Source organism: Panthera leo, chromosome A3 (assembly GCF_018350215.1).
Source record: "Panthera leo isolate Ple1 chromosome A3, P.leo_Ple1_pat1.1, whole genome shotgun sequence".
Lineage (NCBI taxonomy): Eukaryota > Metazoa > Chordata > Mammalia > Carnivora > Felidae > Panthera > Panthera leo.
In genome coordinates this window covers 57,292,552-57,313,795 of record NC_056681.1, presented here as the reverse complement: position 1 = coordinate 57,313,795, position 21,244 = coordinate 57,292,552, and the positions used below count along the sequence as shown (strand labels likewise).

General features: G+C 44.5%; 1 protein-coding gene across 3 annotated transcripts; it reads right to left on the bottom strand.

Moving 5' to 3' along the window:
• Nucleotides 1–662: 662 nt before the first annotated feature.
• On the bottom strand, nucleotides 663–17,262 carry MFSD9 (major facilitator superfamily domain containing 9). 3 transcript variants are annotated; one of them, XM_042931880.1, is made up of 7 exons: nucleotides 17,041–17,129; nucleotides 14,497–14,627; nucleotides 12,294–12,381; nucleotides 11,065–11,108; nucleotides 10,617–10,746; nucleotides 7,883–8,092; nucleotides 663–4,475 (listed from the first exon to the last, which is right to left on the bottom strand). In XM_042931880.1, the coding sequence occupies exons 3-7, from the start codon at nucleotides 12,361–12,363 to the stop codon at nucleotides 3,685–3,687; spliced, it is 1,245 nt and encodes a 414-aa protein (XP_042787814.1). In that variant the 5' UTR covers nucleotides 12,364–12,381; nucleotides 14,497–14,627; nucleotides 17,041–17,129; the 3' UTR covers nucleotides 663–3,684. The 3 variants fall into 3 exon arrangements, with proteins under 3 accessions (XP_042787814.1, XP_042787812.1, XP_042787813.1); XM_042931878.1 differs by lacking the exon at nucleotides 14,497–14,627 and having other exon boundaries at nucleotides 17,041–17,262; XM_042931879.1 differs by lacking the exons at nucleotides 10,617–10,746; nucleotides 11,065–11,108; nucleotides 14,497–14,627 and having other exon boundaries at nucleotides 17,041–17,262.
• Between the last annotated feature and the right edge of the window lie 3,982 nt (nucleotides 17,263–21,244).

The window sequence follows — 21,244 nt, the reverse complement described above, 5'->3', positions numbered from 1 at the left end:
AGAGGGACCTTTAACATAAAGCCTGGGAGCATTCTCCAACATGAATTCTTCAGTGGCTCCCCCCCACCCCCCACCCCCATCTGTGAGAATGAAGCTCACTTCTGAGCATGGTACACAAGACCCTCCATGATCTAAGCCAGACACTCTCAACTCTGGGGCACTTTGGAGTCTGGTTCTCAAGGTCCAGGGCAAGCTCTGGGCATCAGGTGACTCTAATATGCAGCACTGATTCTAGCCCCTTCTGTGTGCTGGAGACATCACTCTTGACCCACACAGCCTGGGTTTCGGAGCCTTGCACGGGTCACTGCCCTGGTCAGGAATGCCCTGCTCCCTTTGTGAATTTTGCTCATCTCTCTGGACTGGAGGGTGAGGTATACCTTCCTTCTGTGGAGAAGGCCAAGTATTCAGAACCCAAAACCCTGAGGCTGAGTCACAGAACTTATAAGTTGTGGCTGGCATAATGGTGAAAGGGTGCCATTTCCTTTATAAACTTCTCAGGCAAGTTCAATGCCCCTAAAATAAGATTCCATATAATACTAAGTTGAATCATGTGAAACTGCGGTTATTTTTGACTTAGAAAAATGGCAATTTCATGTGGCTCAACCTACATACTTCGGAAATTTTACACAAGTTACTCAAGAGCTTAAAAACAAAACAACGCAAACTTTAACACAAACTTTAATTGAGCAGATTTAATTTCCCTGAGATCATATTCCATTAAGTCATACAAATACTGTCCATTAGACCAGTGGTTTTAAAAATTTACTGTACATACAAAGCAGCTGGGTATCTTGTGAGAGTGGTTCCCAGCAGCTCTGTGGTGGGGCACAAGTTTACACGTCTAACAAACTCCAGGGGATGTGGACGCTGCTGGTTCCTGGAACATACTTTTGAAGAGCAATACATTGGACCGTGTAAGAGGAACTCCAGGCATATATCAGTGGTACTGTGGGTTTGGTCCAGACCATCGCAATACAGTGGATATTGCAATAAAGCGAGTAAAATGCATTTTTTGGTTTCTTATGTATAAAACTTATGTTTATACTATAGTGTAGTCTATTAACTTTACAGTAGCATTATGTCTAAAAAAACAATGTCCATACCTTAGTGAAGAATACTTTATTGCTAAAAAATGCCAACCACCCTCTGAGCTTTCTGTGAGTGGTAATGTTTTTGCTGGTTGGAGGATCTTTTCTCAATGTTGATCAGGGTGGTGGTTGCTGAAGGCTGGGGTGGCTGTGGCAATTTCTTAACGTAAGACAGCAAGGAAGTTTGCCACATCGATTGATTCTTCCTTTGCCTTGAACACTTATGGGCCACGGTAGGGTTGTTAACTGGACCGATTTCAGTACTGTTGGGTCTCAAGAAATAGGGAGGCCCGAGGAGAGGGCGAGAGACAGGCGACCAGCCAATTGGTAAAGCAGTTGGAACACATAACAAGTATTGATTAAATTCACCATCTTATATGGGTGTGGTTCATGGCACCCCAAAACAGTTATGCGAGGAAAACCTAAGATCACTGATCACATATCACCAGACCAAATACAGTGAAAAAACTGGAAATACTGTGAGAATGACCAAAACGTGACACAGAGACACAAAGCGAGCAAATGCTATTGGAAAAAATGGCGCAAACAGACTTGCTTGATGCAGGGTTGCCACAAGCCTTCGGTTTGTAAAAAACACAGTATCTGTGATGCACAATAAAATGAGGTGCAATAAGACAAAGTATGCCTGTATAATATTTCTCTAAAAAAACATAAGTGTGGAGAATAACGAAAATGTTTCTCTACTCTTCTATACTAAGATCGACCCTGGTTTTCGGGATTTCCAGAGATCTGGTTAATTGTAAAGCCTTAATAAATTTGTAGGCTTTATTTAACTTCAAAATTAAAGTCCTATGATTTGAAACATTTAATAATGACTATATTAAAGAGTGCCAAAGAAACTTGTCTATTTCTGAGTGCACAGAAAGGATAATCTTCGGAGAAATTCTACTTCATTGCATAAACCCATGATTACTTCTTGTCTTTTGAGTCTAACCTCTATGATGATTTGGTGTGCTCCTTAAGGGCCAACACCATTGTATATCATATTTTGGTTTCACCAAAAGCACTTAGCGCTTGTATAAAAGTTCACAATTATAACACTTAATAAAAAGTTAATATTTTCTTTGCAGCCAGATAGGAGAAAGGACAACCTTCAAACATCCAATTAATTCTTTCTCATAAAGGTATGAGTTTACCCCACATACAACTTCTAAAAATAGAGAAACATTTTTTTTTTCTGCTTTACATACTAGTATTAACGTTACAACTGATTAGTGTACTAAAGTATCATTTACAATTATACATGTGTTAGGCTGAGAACAGGAATAAGTTCCTAGTGGACCACTTAAAAAGAATGAAGGGAATATGAACTGTAGTAGGTTGGGTGAGGAAAATAGAAGGGGCTCCAAAGTAATTTTTATTAATGGCTGACATCATCCAAATAGCAAGAGCCTCGCAGATGCTCTTGGGAGTTTGTGCCAACCTTCACTCTGGGCCTCTTGGCTGGACCCTGGGGCCCTACTTTTGGAATGGCAGTTTGGGCCTAGGAAAAGGCACACCAAAACATTTCCCTGTAGATCAGCACAGCTCTTTCGTTCCCAGTCGTGATAGTAAAAAGAGATAAAGGAAATGACTTTTAACATAAGATGCTGTAGAACTAAGATCCCTGTGATGAGGCAGGACACCTGACTCTTACACTGCATGAGATGTCATCTTAAAGGCATTCCTGTGCTTTGGCTTCTCCACTGGGCTCTACCACCATCCAACTGATGCACCTGCTGGACCACTGGCTTCTGGGAGCAGTTCATGCCCGATAATCCAGGGAGAACTGGCCAGACGAACAACCACCAGCTCTCTGCAGAGCGTGGGGCTTCAGAGGCAGTGGACACAGGGGACGGGGCCCAGGAACCTGTTTCTCCTATTATGGAGTATTACTGCCAAGAGCTCGGGGAAATGTCACACACTGTGATCATTTAATTTTAATAGTTCGAACTGGGTTAGCTATTCATAAACACAACCAAGTTTCTGGCTTTTGACTTGACTCAAAACCAGTATGGTCTCTGAATGATCCTTTTTCTGCCTCCATGAGAAAGTGCAAGTGGTGCTGATAAAATACAGGTTTCTGGGCCTTCCTGAGGCCCCCCGAATCAGTCTCTGGGGCCAGCTATCTGATTTTCCCGGTTTCCCAGGGGGAACTAGAACTCATAACCTTGTTATGACTTAAGAGAGTGACAGGCGAGTTTCAGTAAAGCAGCTTCTTCCATCTCTAGGATTCTCATAGCAGAAAGGCCCCCTCTTAGTTTACGCATTTTGAGATGACACCTGTGTCCCAGTGGATCACTTTATTAACGGGTACCCTAAGTTTTACTTAGCAGGGGAGCATATCACCTTCTGTTAACCTACCACCATCCCCCTCTCCCAAAGCTGGTAGTGCTTTCCCTGGAAAATTTTAACCCCACTGGTTGGGTGCGAAGAGGAGACTTTTACAGAACTTTTAATACCTTCCCCTTTGACAAAGATGACTTCTGATCATCCAGCAGGATGGACCTGGACGTCTACCGACGCGGCACACCCGCTGGGGAACCATCCCTCCTTCACAGCCTCGGAGTTGGTTTCTTGCCCGTCCACTTCCATCCTACTCGCTTTTTAATTTGTCTCTGCCCCCACGCCCATAGCGGGGTCTGTTCACTGACATTATGAAAATCGCCACGAGGGCCAGGACAGCCCCCAGGCTGGGGGGCCCGCATGGGCTGACCTCCTGCGCGACCCCCGAAAGGAGGGGGGCGACGATCCGGCCCACGGCCGTGACCGACTGCCCCACACCGATGACGGTGCCGCTGGCCTGCGCCCCTCCCGCGGCCAGCTGCAGGTCGGTGATGCAGGTCCTGCCCACGGCGGTGGAGACGGCCAGCAGCGAGGCGCAGAGCACGGCCACGGCCACCGTGTGGGTGGCGGCGTGCAGCAGCAGCAGCACGCAGGTGAGCGCGCTCGAGTGCAGCAGGACCGCGTGGCCGTCGTGCCGGTACAGCCGCAGGATGGGCCCCAGCGCCAGGCCGGCCAGGGCGCCCAGGGCGCTGCTGTAGCTGATGAGGTAGCCGGCCGCCCGCGGCCGCACCCCGAAGCGCTCCTGCAGGCCCACCATGAAGTTACTGTAGTAGAGCATGGCCGCCACGGCCATCAGCAAGCGCACCATAAAGATGTCCCACATTTCGGAAAATATCAGGCTCTTCATGTCCCGCAGGGTGGAAGTGACCTCCACCCAGGGCGGCCTGGCAGGCTTCCCACTGGCCCTGCTCTGGCAGGGGGCGGCCGCTTCCTGCACTTCGCAGTCTGTCTTCCCCCAAAGTGCGGGGTTCTTACCCACTGGCAGGCCTTTCTCTGTACTGGTGAGCTCGGCATCCCGCCATGGAAACAGCCAAACCAGCCCTGTTAAGACGGCATAGGATCGGTCACAGCAGGCTGCACGCCCTGAATCCCACAGCGCCCCCATGGGGGTGAGCAATTGTAAGGGATTGCTACTCTGTATTTCTGTATTAGTATGTTTACCCATCTGTATTTATGAATCCAGTTTTTAACTATTCCCACAGCTCCTTCTACCCCATTTTGATCGCAGAATTCTGCGATTCACCTAAAAAAACCAAAACCTACACCTACAAAATGTTCACTTTTCTCCCATCTCAAGAGCTGGTTTCCTATATCATGCAATATCTAAGTTCTCATGCTGTATGTTTAAATTCTTCCCATCATTACCTTCTAATTCTCCACCTATCCACTATCTACCTACCCATCCATCCACCCATTCATTCACCACCCGTATTTCATCCGTTCAAAAACTGAATATTTATGCTTCCTAAATGCTAAATTCTGTGCTGAATAGTAGGAATATATTAACCAACAAGACCAGGCCTATATAATCCCTGCCCTCAAGGAATTTAAGTCTAAAAGGGGGTTTGGACAAGCAAAGCAACTGGATTACAGGGTAAGTGCTAAGTTAGGGGAAGCACAGGATGCTGTGAACAGAGACAGCCGGGGAGGGACAGCTTGACGCCCAGGACCCATCAGAAAGCACCTGCTTGGATCTGCCCCTAGTCAAGGCCATCATGTGCTTTCGTGAGTCACACCTCAAAATCTCTGGGGGTGCCATTCTCACAGACCGTGATGCATGACCTGACACAGCAGCTCCATTCCTATTCAGATAATCCCACCTCCACCCTTGTGACTGGCACATTCCTGCCATGATTGTTTTATTTATCCCATGCCATCCAAGTAGAATGACCTATTGGCATGGCCAATCCATGCCCCCAAATGTCTTAAAACTGAATCCCAGCTTGCCATTCTAGGATATCTTTTCCAAACTCATGCTGTTGGGTTCTCAGTCCTTCCACACTTAAATTCAACTTGGACCAGTGACCATTCAGGCCACTTCATGCTGTTTTCAGCAGCTACATCTGTGTGTGTGGTTTCTCCAAATATAGTACAGGTGGACTATTACCCAGGGACTAATTTATGACAGGAAACTAACCACACAAGAATGCAGGCCTGGACTTTCCACCTCTTCTGATCTTTAAAAGGGCCCTTAGACATTTCATAGAATCTTGATAAAAATGAGAAAGGCTTGTCCCTGGAAGACTGAGAGGAAGAGTATAATTAAAATAATAATAAGATGATAATCATGACAGCAACTAACATTTACTGAGGGCTTCCCATACTCGACTCAGAGGGGTGAGCTGCTTGTGTGCAAGGCCTATGGTGTTCGTCCTAACAAGCACAGGAGTGTTGTCACCCTGTTTTACGGATGAGGAACTGAGGCAACCCACCCAAGGCCCACGCTAAAAAGTGGCAAAGCAGGAATCTGAATCTAAGTCTGTTAGACTTCTGTCTGAAAACAGAAATCATGGAAAAAAGACATAAAAGGCCTTTCTCAGGCAACGGGGCAGATCAGACAGAGGATACGAGAAACTGAAGGGGTAAAGAGGGTTGAGGAAAACAGTTGAAGTTGTTGAGGGGAAGAAAAACAAAAACAAAAACAAACACCGTGCACTGAGTTCAATGCACTGTTAGGCCAAAGCCCCGTGTGAGACACTGTCTGCTCTCCAGCCCCTCACCCCCCCTTGCTCTCCTCTGCTATTTCCTGCATCAGCTTGGTCCAGCGACCTCCACATTTCTTAAGAGTGTAAGATAAACCCCTATTACTTTTTTTAGCCATTGTGGTTGAGAACGCTTGCAGGTGAATGTATCCCTGACTGACTCAGACCCATTCACAGGCTTAGGTGAGGGCAAAATATTAAACAGCAGCACCGCTGGAGAATCCAAAACAGAACTCCATAATCATGTTCTTCGTTTACACACTGACTTCTGACTTCGAGTGCTATCGCATTCATCACATTCCTTCGTGTGGGAAGGTACCTGGCCACACCAACTGGTCAGGTGCTTAAAGTATTATCTAGATTTACACTAATCCATCAGACCTCGCCTCCTGGTTGAGGTTGCAGGTTAAACTTCTGGCAGGAAATCATAAAGTATTCGTGTGAGGACTGACACTGAACCCACGAACTCTGCTTCCTGAGTGTGAAATCCTAGCTCAACATGGAATTCATCACTCAATGTGGAGCCTTGAATACAAAGACTGAAAATGGTGCAGTAGGTTAGCGTTACACTTAAGAAAAGCTGAATAACGTGAATCACTCTTCTTGCTTATAAAGTTGTTCATCTGGGGCGCCTGGGTGGCTCAGTCAGGTAAGCGTCCGACTTCGGCTCAGGTCATGATCTCACGGTCCGTGAGTTCAAGCCCCGCGTCGGGCTCTGTGCTGACAGCCCAGAGCCTGGAGCCTGTTTCAGATTCTGTGTCTCCCTCTCTCTGACCCTCCCCCATTCATGCTCTGTTTCTCTCTGTCTCAAAAATAAAATAAATGTTAAAAAAAAAAAAATTTAAAGTTGTTCATCTAAGGCTCATCCACGTTCCAGTCTCTGGGCAAAGAGGTTCATCTTCTTTGCTTTAGGTAACTGACCCTGTATTCAGGGGCTCACAGTCCAGTCAGTATTCTTTGATTCATCAAATATTATTGAATTCAGTTTTATGCCTGGCATGTTCTGGGCAGGAGTGACAACAATGAGCAAACCCCTATGCCTGTGGTGTTTACTTTCTAATGGTATGTGTGGGGAGGTGGGGAGGAGAGGCACAGAAAGAATAGATGCAAGAAAACAAATTTCTAATATAATTTCAGAAGTGCTGTCAAGAAAATGGGAGTTATTTTAAACAGGATCATCAGGGGAGGCCTTTCCAAGGAAGAAAATATTTGACACCTGAATGATAAGAAGAAAGACCCAGTAAAGATATTTGGGAAGACTGCTGTAGGCGGAGGAAAGAGCAAATTGCAGTGCCCTCCTGTGGGAATGAGCCTGGTGTGTGTGAGGTCGACCAGGAAGCCAGTGTGGCTGATGCATATGGAGGGAGGCGGAGTGAGGGGCAGGGCCAGCTCACCACTACGCTGGCTGTATGAGACACATATGTGCTTTTAGCATGATGGAAAGACATGGAGGGGGGGGTCTGTAGCAGGGGCTGAAGTGGTCCAACTTCAAATTATAAGTCTACTTATTCTAAGGTGAGGGGTGAAGGGGGTTAAGAATATGCTTAACAGGATGAACACGGAGTCATGTACAGAATGGCTGAATCACTGTATTGTACGCCTGACACTAATAGAACACTGTATGTTAACTAGAGTGGAACAACAAAAATCCGCCTATTTTAAGAACAACAAATTGTACGGAGATAAAAGTAAATCAGTGTGAATGCATAAACTAAACAGTCTTCTTATGATGAAATGTCAACTTACCAGCATTGAGAATGAAGACAGAAAAACAGATGAAGGCTGTTAGATAAAATCCACCATCTAACTCAGTAAGATATCCACCAACCATGGGGCCCAAGATGAAGCCCACACCAGAGGCTGCATTGAACTGTCCAATTACTAGGGGTCGTTCCTTCTCTGCAACCAGATCAGAGAGCAGAGCTCTTGAAATGGAGAGTGTGTGTTTAAAAATACCTGTAAGGGGACAAGAAACATGCTCTGTGACATTTTTCAGACCAAAAGTATCTTGCGTTTCATCTCTATCACTGACAAGAGTTCTAGTCTCCACTCTCTTCGAATGTCTAAGCTCTGCAGTTTGATGCCTCCGTGACTGGACTCCCGGTCGAGCCCCACAGTCCTAGTTGGTCAACTTATCCCTGGTGGTGAAGCCCTGGATCCTCAGCTTCCCCACCTCCCACCCTGACATCCCAGTATCTCCAGTCCTCTCTGTTAGCCAAGTGCAATTCATGGTGGCTTCTCTACAGAGATGTATCATTCTTTATTCATTCATTCTGTGAATAAACATTCACTGCATACCTACTATACGTCTAGCATTAACTTTGACCCTTGACACAAATGTATCTATCTTCACAGAGCCTGTGTGTGTGTGTGTGTGTGTGTGTGTGTGTGTGTGTATGTGTATGTGTATAAAGGTGATAATTGCTACAGAGAGAAACAGAACAGGCAAGAAGGATAGGGAGCAAAAATATAAAAATATGATGACACGGTCATCTAAACAATACCAACTGATTTTCTATTAGCGAGAGGGTTATGAATTGGTTGACTAAACAAACTGAAAGCTGTGACATGGCTTAATAAGAGATTCAATTATATGTTACAACTTCATATTCCTCCTACTTCTGCTGATGTATTTGACTTGTCTGCGTCCATACTTCCATATGCTGAACAGACTGTGCATTCTGGTAACACAGCTTGCCCACAATGTCGATTGATGCATAGCAGGCACTCGATCAATGCTCCTGCAGGGTCTGCCTGAATTTTCTCCCAACTGTGACGTAACACAACAGTTTCCAACGATCTTCTTGAAAGAAGTTTAACTCCGCACATCACTCTGCCAGCACACTGATGGTGAGTTCTATACCCAGCTGTGTCTAAACATCAGAGAGGGTGTTTGCCTGATAACCAGCCTCTCTGGGAAGCAAACTTATAAATCCCTTTGGTAATTAGGTAGAGACTCTCTCTAGACCTATTTCCTTGAATGTGAGAAAGGACGGGGCCGGAAGATGATTCCTAAGAGGCTTGATAGATTATGTTCCTGTGATTATAGTACTGTGTTTATTTTGAAATGATACCGATGTCGGGTTCACCTCACACACCTAAGGAAGGAGGAATGTGGTGAGAGTATGCGGTGAGCAACCCAGACTAGCTTTCTGGTACATTTCAGAGGCTGGGCTAGGGGACAGACGGAGGAGGGGAAAACCAAAGGTCTGCTTCTGGTACTTCAACCTCCCTCAGGTTCACCTTCAGGATACAAGGACCTGAATCTACACAGGACATTGCGTGGCACAACCCCGGCAAGGCTTCCCAGGGCTCCCTCACATCCCCGGGCCACCAAGCACTGTAGAGGTTCCCATAGCAAGAAAGAACTTTTATGTATAGCTCTCCTGTTGGCAAAGAGTATGACGTTCACCTAACAGAACTATCATTACTCAAACCAGGCTCACGTCATATTAAATAAAAACATTTTAATGACTGTTCACATCCAAAGCAAAGACCTTCATAAACATTTTTTTTTTTTGGGTCAATAGAAAGGCGCAGCATGAATCCTGGAGGGTAAACTCAAAAGACTTGAAGAGTAAGAATGTATGTGATGGAAATGGGGTGAAAATCCCAAATAAGGTGATCATTAACTGCATGTCAAAAGGACTTATTTTATGCTCTGTTCCTTTGGGGTGTTAGTTAAAAACAAGCAGCTTCACTGAATACGGGCAGAGGTCCAGTGCTGCAAACTCGTCCACAGGGCAGCAGTGTGTCAGTGCTCTATTGAGTAAGGGGAGAAAGAAACACTGAAACTCCAGGGCTCTCACAACTGAGAAAGGCAAAGAGAGAATAAAAAGCTTCCACAGGAACTGCCTACGCACCACACTATGACGGCATTCACAAGTGGTGTCTCAAAGAAAGGACAAAATGTTTCAATGAATGGACAAAATAAAAGCTATTTCGAAAATGCCAGAAACATTCAACGTCAGTTTGGAAACAGAAACCAACCCATGAGCCACTACATTGTCATCCTAGTCTCTCCCTCAAGCAGCAGCCAGATTCACAGAAGGCTGTGGGAAAGCCATAGCCATAAATCTCCACTTGAAGTCAGGAAGCCCAATTTTAAAACCATCAGCTCGCCAAGAGAAAGAACAGTAACCACAGTGCTGGCCAAAGACGTTGAACAAATTCTTACTGATTGAACGCACAGAGATCAGATCGATGGGAAGGAGACAGGTCTGTGCAGCCGCGTGATGATTCACACCGACAGACGGCAAGGGCTTCAGACGGTCATGTGCAAGCTTTGGAGCTCGGCACGAGTTAGCAGAGCCTGGCTGATACGAAGTGCTCCGCCACCAGCAGCGGCTGGTGTTGCACTCATGCTGTTGTCATTATTCCCTTTTTTACATAAGCTCTAATCAAGAAGGGAAGTCTCTTTCTACAGATACATGTAACTGACTTATTTTGAGTGCACACACACACAAAGGCAAGGACTCACCCACAGGGACTCTAGCAAGGACAAACAGGAACACATTGGTGGATGCTCCAAGAATCAGATAACCCAGGGCACTGAACAGAATGCACACCAGCAAGGAAGACCGTCTTCCAACCACATCACTCCAGCAGCCCTGAGGAAAGCAAGGAACACAGCAGGTCCACCACGACTATGGAAATGCCCCCAAAATGTTTTTAATTATTTTTAAAAGTTTATTTATTTTTGAGAGAGAAAGAGAGAGATCATGAGTGGGGAGGGGCAGAGAGCGAGGAGACACAGAATCCGAAGCAGGCTCCAGGCTCCAAGCGTCAGCACAGAGCCCGAACTCACGAATGGTGAGATCATGACCTGAGTTGAAGTCAGACGCTTACCGACTGAGCCACCCAGGCAGGTGCCCTGAAATACCCCCAAAATGTGACCCAGATATGTTGCCAGATGGGAGATAACTTACCACCAATGTGCTAGAAAAGAGCTGCAAAATGCCATAGGAGGAGCCTACAAAAGACATCCGTAAATCAATAAAATCAGATGGACCCATCACAAAAAATGGATTAATATGGTAACAATTACAAAGAAATTAACAGAGAAACACTGGGGGTGGGGGGAGGACCATTTTTAAAAGGAAATTACCCTTTTTTTTTTTCAGTTGGAAGAGTAAAGCAATACAATTTTTAATAAAAGACCTTCAAAATAAAACTGAAGGAAGCAAAAGAGAGACTAAAGGTAAGGGCCACCCGCAGGGACTCTGACAGAGCGGCCTTCTCCCACTTTGTGAGGATGTGCACCCCCAGCTGAGAAGACAGAGAGTACTTGGGGGGAATAGAAATCTGAAATCAGCAAGAATTCTACTGAGTCTTAATCTGCTGTATTATCTCATATGCCTCCAACATTCCAGTTTTATAAAGAACTGACAATGTTTTACAGAGCGCTTTTACCCCCATTATGTCAAATAACACGTCCCTTCTGCTCTGCATAAATACCTTCGTGCTGCTGTGTGGTCCAGTATGATTCCACCTTCCAAGGAAGTACAAATCAGGGCATGGAGGACTTACCAAACATTTTGTACACAGCTGTCCCCAAACATTTGCTTATCTAGCCTGTGAATTACCAAGGGCTCTCAGTCTTAACAGTTTCTTGTACATTAGCACAATCCCAAGCCCTATTTCCTGTCTCTTGGGTGAGTCAGTAACTTGCAGATGTGCAGTTTTTATGCTGCACAGGTAGAGGGACCCTAACAACCCCCTAAGATATGCCGGTGGTGGTGCAGGAAGCTTACAACCAATCTGTCAGGGCTCACCCCAAATCCCTTTGCCACATGGCTTGATTTCTGTAGGTTGTGTTTCTCTGGTTTCTCGCATTAGGTTACAGGTTCCTGCAGGCAGGAGTCTATACCTACCCTTTAACATACACAGCCAGCTCCTTGGAGAGGCTCAGGAAGTACCTGTAATGTCACTTGTGGTAAGGGGAAGGGGATAATGCTAAACCTCAAAACCTTTCTGAACACAGGTAATCTAGGAAAAGACGAACTGCATTTGCTCCAGGGCAACATTTTTCAGTATTCTGAAAATCCCTTTTATCCCCTTTTCAATTTACCTTTGGGTAACTGATTTATTTTTTAGGGTCTTAGTCTAGAGGATTGAAAATTCAGCACTCTGAAAATGTGCAATATTAACTACTCACCTACTATTCCAGCAACTGTTGGACTTGCTCCAAGAGACTTGACATGAAGGCTCAATAAAGGCACGACCATACTTACACCAAACAAATCCTAAACAATAAAACACTAATTACCTCCGATTGAAGCTGCAGCTTAGGTGTTCTCGAAGTGGTAATCCTAATAACAAACTGATTAAAAAAAATAAAAACAGGGGTGTCTGGGTGGCACAGTCGGTTGAGTGTCCGACTTTGGCTCAGGTCATGATCTCACGGTTCACGGGTTCGAGCCCCGCGTCAGGCTCTGTGCTGACGGCTCAGAGCCTGGAGCCTGCTTTGGATTCTGTGTCTCCCTCTCTCTCTGCCCCTCTGTTGCTCATGCTCTGTCTCTCAAAAATGAATAAATGTTAAAAAAATTAAAAAAGAAATAAAAACAATACCTAAAATTTTCAGCAAACAAGAAATCATAATTGTATCTGTAGCATGCTACACTCATCAGGTTAAAGTTATCAAAGAATCAAAATACAATGATAATGTTATAAGAATTGCTACGTGTAAATGCCTGATCCCCATAACCTAGAATCATTCAACCTCAGCTTCTCTGTAATTGATCCTTAATACTCAAGGAGGCTATGAGACAGAAGTTAAATAAAAAAAATGTTTGTGTGTAATGAAGTGGGAAAGGAAGTAGGGATAATGCATATTCCTTGGCAAAGCATCCCTTGCTTAATAATATGAATTTCCTCCCAGAATTAGGGAAGGCAACTAATCATGGTTTACAGCCTCACAAGGTAGTATCTGAAAAGAAAGTCTCAGCAAAGCAGGAAGGAGAAAGACAGCTGGAGTAGCGGGGAAAGCCAATGTTTCGCAGCTGGGTCAATGAAAGTGCATGGGATTTGGGGTCAGACAGTTTTCAGTTCCAGCTCCAACACTTCCTAAGCATGTGTGCTTGGAAAGTTATTGAATGTCACCAAGCATCAGTGCTGTCATCTGTAAAAAATGGGGATAATTTAATACCTGTCCGGTAGAAATATGATGTACATTAAAAGACATAATGGATGAGAAAGGTCTAACATGCAATAGAAGTTCACACATTTTTTCTCTTCTCTGGGACTGGGGATAAGTACTGATCCTTCCTGCTAGGTATTCTGAGTGAACAGATAGATTGTTAATTTTTCCTTTAAGTTTTGTTCTCATTCCTACTTTACTTGGTTACTTTCTACAACTGGCTTAGAAGGAGGAAAGTACATTGGGCATACACACAGTTTTCTTTATATGCAACCCGAATTCCTTTTGTTATAATCCTGGTTAAATACAAAGAAAGAAATGCATGAAAAATATTTTTTTCTTTGAGCCACAATGAATCTTTTGCCTGCCTCTTCTCCTGGTGGCTATACCTTCACCTAATTTTAGAAACATGAATCTCTAAATGCACTTTTCAGTGGCCCTTTTTCATGGTGACATCTTTAGGTGGCCATATAGTTACTATCCAGTGTTCTTAAATAGCCCATAAATTTATACAAGAACTATGGTTTATTATTTTGATATTAAGATTACTTAAAATTTTTGGGCCTGAGTCAATGCCTTGTGGGGTTTTCTGTCAGCTTTGTGTCATCAGCCTACTGATGTATCGTATCATTTAAAAGACACAAAATACATCAGTTACCTACTGAATTTTCTGATCTGTCAGAAAAGGAAACTCAATTGTCCAACAAGATTTTATTTTCCAAAAACTTCCCAGTGCCCCTTGTCATTTAACTTTCAAAACGTTATTCTAAATAAAGGATGGAAGAGAAATAACTAAGTAGGTTGAGATTTATGGAAGGTAATAAGAAAACATAGGCTCATGTGAGCCTGAAAAATATTATGTTTCCAAGGAGGCTGGTGTTAGCTCTTTTGGGAAGTTGTGCTGTAAAACTGTCTTCCCTTGTACTATAAAAGGCAACCTCTCTCTTCCCGTGAATCCACACGCTCTTCAAAACCACCCACATTGCATGCGCTTTGAATGTTGCAACTGGTCACGTGCCTGTAACCATTTATAAGGAAATCAGGTGAGTGGGGATCGCTTACACCTTTCATGGGAACAGCTACATCTCTGTCAAAACGGGTGAATACACTGTCCAGGATCTTTTTCAGGGTAGGAACCCTGAAAGTATTTTGTGATGAGTAAATTGCTAATAAGAGAATAAGAGACCTGACTACAGCTGATTAAATAAAATATGAACCTCACCGTGTATCTGGAGGAGAGGGACTGAAATCACAGATCTTAGCACCATCTTAGAATGGTGACCGAAAAGGGTCCAGAGGACCTTCTTGGTCTTCCTTCTTAAACAAGTTGAAACCCGGAAGCCCAGATGAGAACTAAAAATAGAACACTTTGGCAAATGACTTCTTTAATCTTGTTCCCTTCCTCTCTTATTAATCCAAAACCATTTTCTCGAAAGTCTTAGGGCTCTTTACATCTCTAAATATATTAAAAGTAATAACTAAGTTATGTATAATATTCCTTAGATGTTACGTAACAAAGAACCATTAGATCCTTCACGGATACCCAAAGCTGCACATATTTTAATCGCTTACATTTTCCATTAAAAAAAAAATCCCTATTCTCTTTTAACTTTTGGGAAATCTTACATTCTCCCCTGAACATATTAGAGACCTGATGATTCTCTTGAACAAATTATTAAAATTTTACATCAGTCTTGCTAAATGAGACTCACTGTGTGCACAGGGCATACACAACATATGAGAAGCTCTGAATATTCAAATCTGTGTTGGGACGCTGACTGTGATGAATGATCTGTGAATTTATTTAAAAAACTCAAACAATTTTGAATTTTAGTTCATGCTGGTTTCTCTGAACTCCAATCCGGACTTTCCAGGGGAGGGCCCAAATCCTCTTCCTCTGGCAGAACCAGACGGTAGTACCATATGAGAGAGGGAAGCAGTAGCTTACAGTACCCAGCTCCTACCAGAGGGTGGATGGCAGCCAACTCCCTTTCGAAATCTCCAGAACCACTCACACTCAATAGTTTTGAATTCTGGGTGACTAGAATGGAAAGTGGAAGAGGTATTTACACCCTGAAACTGAACTAAGATTAAGGAATGCCAAGCTGAGGCATTCTGGAACTGGAGGCACTAAGCCTGGGGCGGGGTAGGGTGGGCAAGGTTAACTGTAGGCAGAGTTTCTGTGTGAAGTGCTGCCCTCCTGAGTGCTTCATGGCTCTGTGTTTACAGTGACTTGGTGAAAATGCTTTCATCATTGTCTTAACTATTAATTCAACATTAAAACTTTACAGGCTGATGAACACCTTGCAGTGAAGAGGGGGCAGGGAAACTGCCTTCCTGCTCCTCTCCTAGCTGAGCATGGCTCAGCATCCAGACTCTATCATACTGGGGAGCAGTGGTCTTAACCTGCATCTGGGCAGAAAACGATAATTCCTCTTTGCCAAGACCTAGTGACACTGGGGACTATTCACGGCCGAGGCAGTCTTCTCCCAGGGACGTTTAACCTGACTAGTTCCTTTTGTCATCAAGATACAGACTCAGCAAAGAGGAAATCCTACCGGACCTTTGTCCCAATTCTCCCCTAACATGGATTGGCTCACAACCAGATCAAATGCACCAGGTCTAGACTTGGAAAGAGAGGAGTAAAGAGTTGGATCTCGGGTTCCTGGAGATAATGACCCATGAACTACCAACACAAGCTTACTAGTAAGACAGTTAAATTCTTCCCAGCAGGGACTATGTATTACAATGATTGGAGCTTTAAAGCATCTACCACATAGCAGCTTTTCTGAAATTCTATCAATAATACATGGATGGATGTATGGATGACTTCCTCCATCGATGCTACACTCATCTTTCTAAGCTTTCCATTCTACATTGGAAATCATAACAACCGCCGTTTATTTAACCAGGACACACGCACAAATCATGAAAAAACCAAATCTGCGTTGTCCAATCTTTATTGAAGGGCAGATGTGTATAATTCACTGTGGTTTGCATTTTTTTTGGTTGGTAATACAGGTGTGCTGTTTCGAAGGGACACATGCACCCCTATGCTTATAGCAGCCCTATCGACAATAGCCAAATATGGAAAGAGCCCAAATGTCCATCAAAGGATGAATGGATAAAGAAGGTGTGTGTGTGTGTGTGTGTGTGTGTGTGTGTGTGTGTGTGTGTACACACACAATGGAGTATTACTCGGCAATCAAAAAGACTGTGGTTTGCATTTTTAAACACTCAAGTCTACCAGGAATCCTAGTGTAAATGTGCCTAATTCTCTCCAAGTGGGGTCATCAACAGAGACTTCCCCGACCTGGACTGACATAAAGGCCTGTGTATTCCTAGCACATTTACAGACACCAGATCAGCTGGACTTCCTCAAGCTTGCCCACCAGCCCTTACTGTCCACCCTGCATGCGCAGTACCTACCACAGCATCTAACACCTGGGGTCACCTTTGAGCCCGGCTGGATCACAGATCACACTTGAGGCTGGTGCTGGGGGCCTTTCAGAGGGCAAGAGGGGCACAGGAGCTGCGAACTGGGCCCTCCAGAAAGCGCTTAGGGGCAATAAAGCAATATGGCCTGGCAGAGCGAAGGGGTTTAGGAGCAAGAGGAGGCTTGAAAAGTAAGGAAGCACCACCAGGCGGATCGCAGGTTCCCAGCCCTGGCTGAACCTTACCACCGCTCGAGCTTCAAGAAAAAAACCACCCCTAATTGGGTTCCAGGTCCAGGACGCAGCCCTTCGACCTCAGCCCCGGAACTCACCAAGAAGCCCACCAGGTAAAGGCAGAGCAGGAAGCGGCGGGCTCTGACGGCACTGACGCCAGGAGCCCGCGCCTCAGCCCCGGCACCCGGCTCCTGCCTTGGCTTCCGGGTAGCCGAGGCCGGCCCCCGGGCGGAGGCCAGGCCGCGGCGACCCCCAGGCTCCATACGAACACTGGCTGGGGGGCGCGGCCACCGCAGCCGCTGCCGGGAACCGCCCCCGCACGCCAGCCCCGCCCCGAGCGGAAGCAAACGGCGTGCGCCTGCGCAGAGGGTAGCTCCACGAGGCTGCGCGGCGGTGGTCCGGGAGAGGCGGGCCCCGTGCGCAGCCGCAGTTTGGGCCCGGGACGCGGAGCTGACGGCGCGCGCCTGTGGAGCGTGAGAGACGCGCCAGCTTTGTTGTGGTAATGATGATGTTTTATGTTTCCAAGGACGGGAGGGTTCAGTAAAGAGCTTCACCAAAGAGTATGCCCCCCGCCGCCCCCCGCCCCCGCCCCGGGTGGCAGCTGCCCAGCCTGGGAGACTCAAGACTTAGGCTCTAGTGGGCTCTGAGTGACGTGGAGTAGGTTCCTCTGGCCCCTCCAAACTTCGGCTTGCCCGTTGGAAAAGCAGCGGAAATAATGTAGACTAATCTCAGAGAGCTGTGAGGATCCTGCAAATGCTTCCTGAGCCCGAGGGGAGGTTACAGTTGCCTGGAATAATTAATAATAAGCATGTAATAAATAAACGTGATAAATCAGAAACATACAATAAACAAGAGAAGAACACGATAAATAAAATAATGTGGTGACAAGTGGTAGAAGAAAGGCCCTGTTTCCAGATGAAAACTAAGGCCGGGAGTGAGCTGCTTTCTTTTGGAAGCTTGGGAGAGGTGGCATGTGGGCTGAGAAAGTTGAGGAGATATATATTATACATATATATATGTACACATATGTATATACATATATATACATATGTGTACATATATGTGTATACGTGTGTGTGTATATATGTGTATGTATATATATATGGCGGAAACTTTCTGAACAGAGTAATCAGGGAGATAAGCAGGAGGCAGGATCGATCATTCAGGACCTAAAAGGCCCTGGCAGAGCTTTAAGATTTTATTTTGAGTGCAATGAAAGGAATTAAGCAGTGCATGACGCCAAATAGTGTGTATATCGATCACTTGGCACAGGGACTGACATATGGTAAGTACTTAATATTAATTATGGTTATTAGCCCCTCTTATTAGGAACTTATTTCAGTTCCTACTCCTCTCTCGGTCTGAGATTTTGATGAGAAATCTTAATTTAGTTGTGCAGGTTGCTAAATGCCTACATCTGTTGGATTTGATCTTGCAAAGTTTGTCGTGTGAAAGGGCACCGTTTAGGAAAGAATGAGATACTGAAATTTAGAGTGGAGATGTGTGGTTGGAACCAGATGAATCTGACAAGCTTGAGCCCCCCACCCAAGTCACTCTGAGCCTTCTTTGCCTCTAGAAGTAATTTGCCTTCTTGTATCCAAGGAAACTAGCCTTCCTGTGCTTCCTGAAGTTTGCATGGTTAACCCATCCGGGGTAGGTGCTTTGAAGAGGAATACTCCTGTTTCTCAAGACCCATCGAAACCACTCACTTTTCTTTTTTTTTCTTTCTTTTTTTTTTTTTTTCACTCACTTTTCACTAGATAGATAATGAGGGTAAAATCTCAGCATACTCCAGGGGGCAGGTAGACACTGTGACCTCAGAGAAAATTGCTTACACACCAAAAGAATTGAAAGACTGCTAATATATAATCAGCATACCTTGGAAATGTATAGGGTAGGAAATTTTAAGTGTGTCAGATTAAGGAGGGAAAACTATAACACTAGATTAGGCAGAATTCACCAATAGGAATGCACTTACTAGGTTCCAGATGGAATGTGTTTGCTTGGAGAGCCAGAGGTGGCTTTCATAGTTTGACTGGTTGGTTGACTGAAACATGGCTGTCAGAGGTTTCCTGGCATAATATGAAGAAGGGAGTCCAAAGCTTGAGAAAATAAGAGTGTTACAGTGGATTTATGATGTATGACCTGCATGCCTAACCCCCAAATACATCCCATAAGAATGCCTGGAAGGCACTACCTTAATTAGGCGTTGAGGACTATGTTAGTGGGAGAAGCACTTACATTCTTTCTTTCTTTTTTTTTTTTAAGTTTATTTTGAGAAAGAGACAAAGCATGAGTCCGGGAGAGGCAGAGAGAATGAAGGGAGAGAGAATCCGAAGCAAGCTCTGCGTTATCAGCATGGAGCCTGGCATGGGGCTCGAACCCATGAACCGTGACATCATGACCTGAGCTGGAGTCAGAGGCTTAACTGACTGAGCCACCCAGGAGCCCCACACTTAATATTCTTGAAGAGGCTTGTGATTGCTCTCTTTTGTAGGCTGGGTGTAGCTATGGGTGATACTGCTTTTGAGGTGATATCCCTAGTTTAAACGGAGGTAATAAGATCCCAGATTATTAGAGGCCAGATGGCACCACTTTGACATCAAAGACAAGGTGGGCATATTTACTGTAAGAGGTAACATGTACCAGTGATCAGAATGCCTTGGCCTTCAGGAATCTTTTACTATGGCTAGTTGACTGTAATATCCCTAGGAATGAAATAACCTACTAGAGTATTGCTTGTGTTATATAACAGAAAAAACTCTAGATTTGGTACCCAAAATCCTAACTTGATTTGCTATAGGAGAATCACAGCCTCTTACCCAATACTAGACACAAATCAATTCACAAACAGAGCCCCTTGACTCAAGGGGAGTCTAGGTAACCTTAGGTGGAATCTTGAAGCATTCATATGAGTATATACCATAAGTCTTCCTCCAAACTTTCCCTTGTGGAGCCTGCAGCCGTTATTAGAATGGGAATTATGAAAAAGGAAATACCCAGATCTTTGGAGAATTATTAGACACTGGCTTCAGATTGACACTAATTCATAGGAGCTCAAAATGCCACTGTGCACCATCAGTAAAAATGGAGCTGTACTGGTAATCCTGAGTACTATATACTTGATGCAGTGATTTTCTAGGACAACTCACCAGACTCAGTATATAGTCATACACCTATAGCTGAGATTTATTACAGGAAAATGACACAAAGCAAAATCAGCAAAGTGACTTGCATGGGACAAAGTCTAAAGGAAAATAGTAATGAAACTCCAAGTGTCCTATCCCAGTGGAGTCACACAGGATATAATTAATTTCTCCAGCTATGAGTTATAACACGTATGAAATGTGTACCAGGGGAGATTGTTAGAGACTTAGTGCCCATCTATCATCTAACTACCCTAACTACTGTGCAGAGAAGAGTTAACATAGCAGGCCTGTTATCCTTTGAAAGGTCTGCTTAAAATGTTGTCCCTTGGGATAGCTGCATGCAGAAGAATGAGACAGGATCATTTTCTTACACTACATACAAAAATAAACTCAAAATGGATTAAGGATCTAAATGTGAGACATGAAACCATAAAAACCCTAGAAGAAAGAGTCCATGACAAAGTAGCAAGAGTTGCAGAGATGGAGGCTATACACAGGCTCAGTAGCATGGCTTTACTCTTCAATGCATCTTCAATGCCTGATATGCCAACAGCAAAGACCAACATTTAATTCCCGCTATGCTACCATTCCGTGGGGGATCAGTCTGCTGTAAGATTGACCGTATCAGAACTCTCTTATTATGGAAGGTGCAGAGATTGATCCTTAGTGGAATAAACTGATATTCTACGTACGTATTTGCCTTCTGTGTTCATGATGCTTCTGACAACACCACTGTCCATGGCCTCACAGCATATCTTCTCTTCCTTTGTGGTATTTCACAGTATTGCTGCTGATCAGTGTACTTGTTTCACTACCAAGGAAGTAAAGCAATGGGGTCATCCTTATTGAATTCACTGATCTTAGCACATATCACATCCCCAAGAAGAGGCTGGCCTAATTGAATAAATAATGTCTTATTGAAGGTTCAATTACAGTGTTAGATACCCTAAAAGAATGGAGTTCTGTCTTAAAGCATATAGTATATGCTTTGAATTAGAGACCATTATATGGTGCTGTCTCCCCCATATCCAGAAGACATAGTTTAGGAATCAAATTGTGAAAGTGGGAATAACTCCTCTCACTTGCACCTAGTAACTCACTTAGTCCATTAGTGCAATCTCAGCTACTTTGAACCCTGTGTTTTGAGGTCTTT

Bases quoted from the DNA above. Each gene is read 5' to 3' on its own strand.
- MFSD9 (XM_042931878.1), bottom strand. From the start codon at position 17,205: ATGGAGCCTGGGGGTCGCCGCGGCCTGGCCTCCGCCCGGGGGCCGGCC. The intron at 10,747-11,064 runs GTAAGTTATCTC...TGCTTTCCTCAG, and splicing joins TCTTTTCTAGCACATTGGTG to GGCTGCTGGAGTGATGTGGT. The intron at 8,093-10,616 runs GTGAGTCCTTGC...GTCCCCTTACAG, and splicing joins CCTTGCTAGAGTCCCTGTGG to GTATTTTTAAACACACACTC.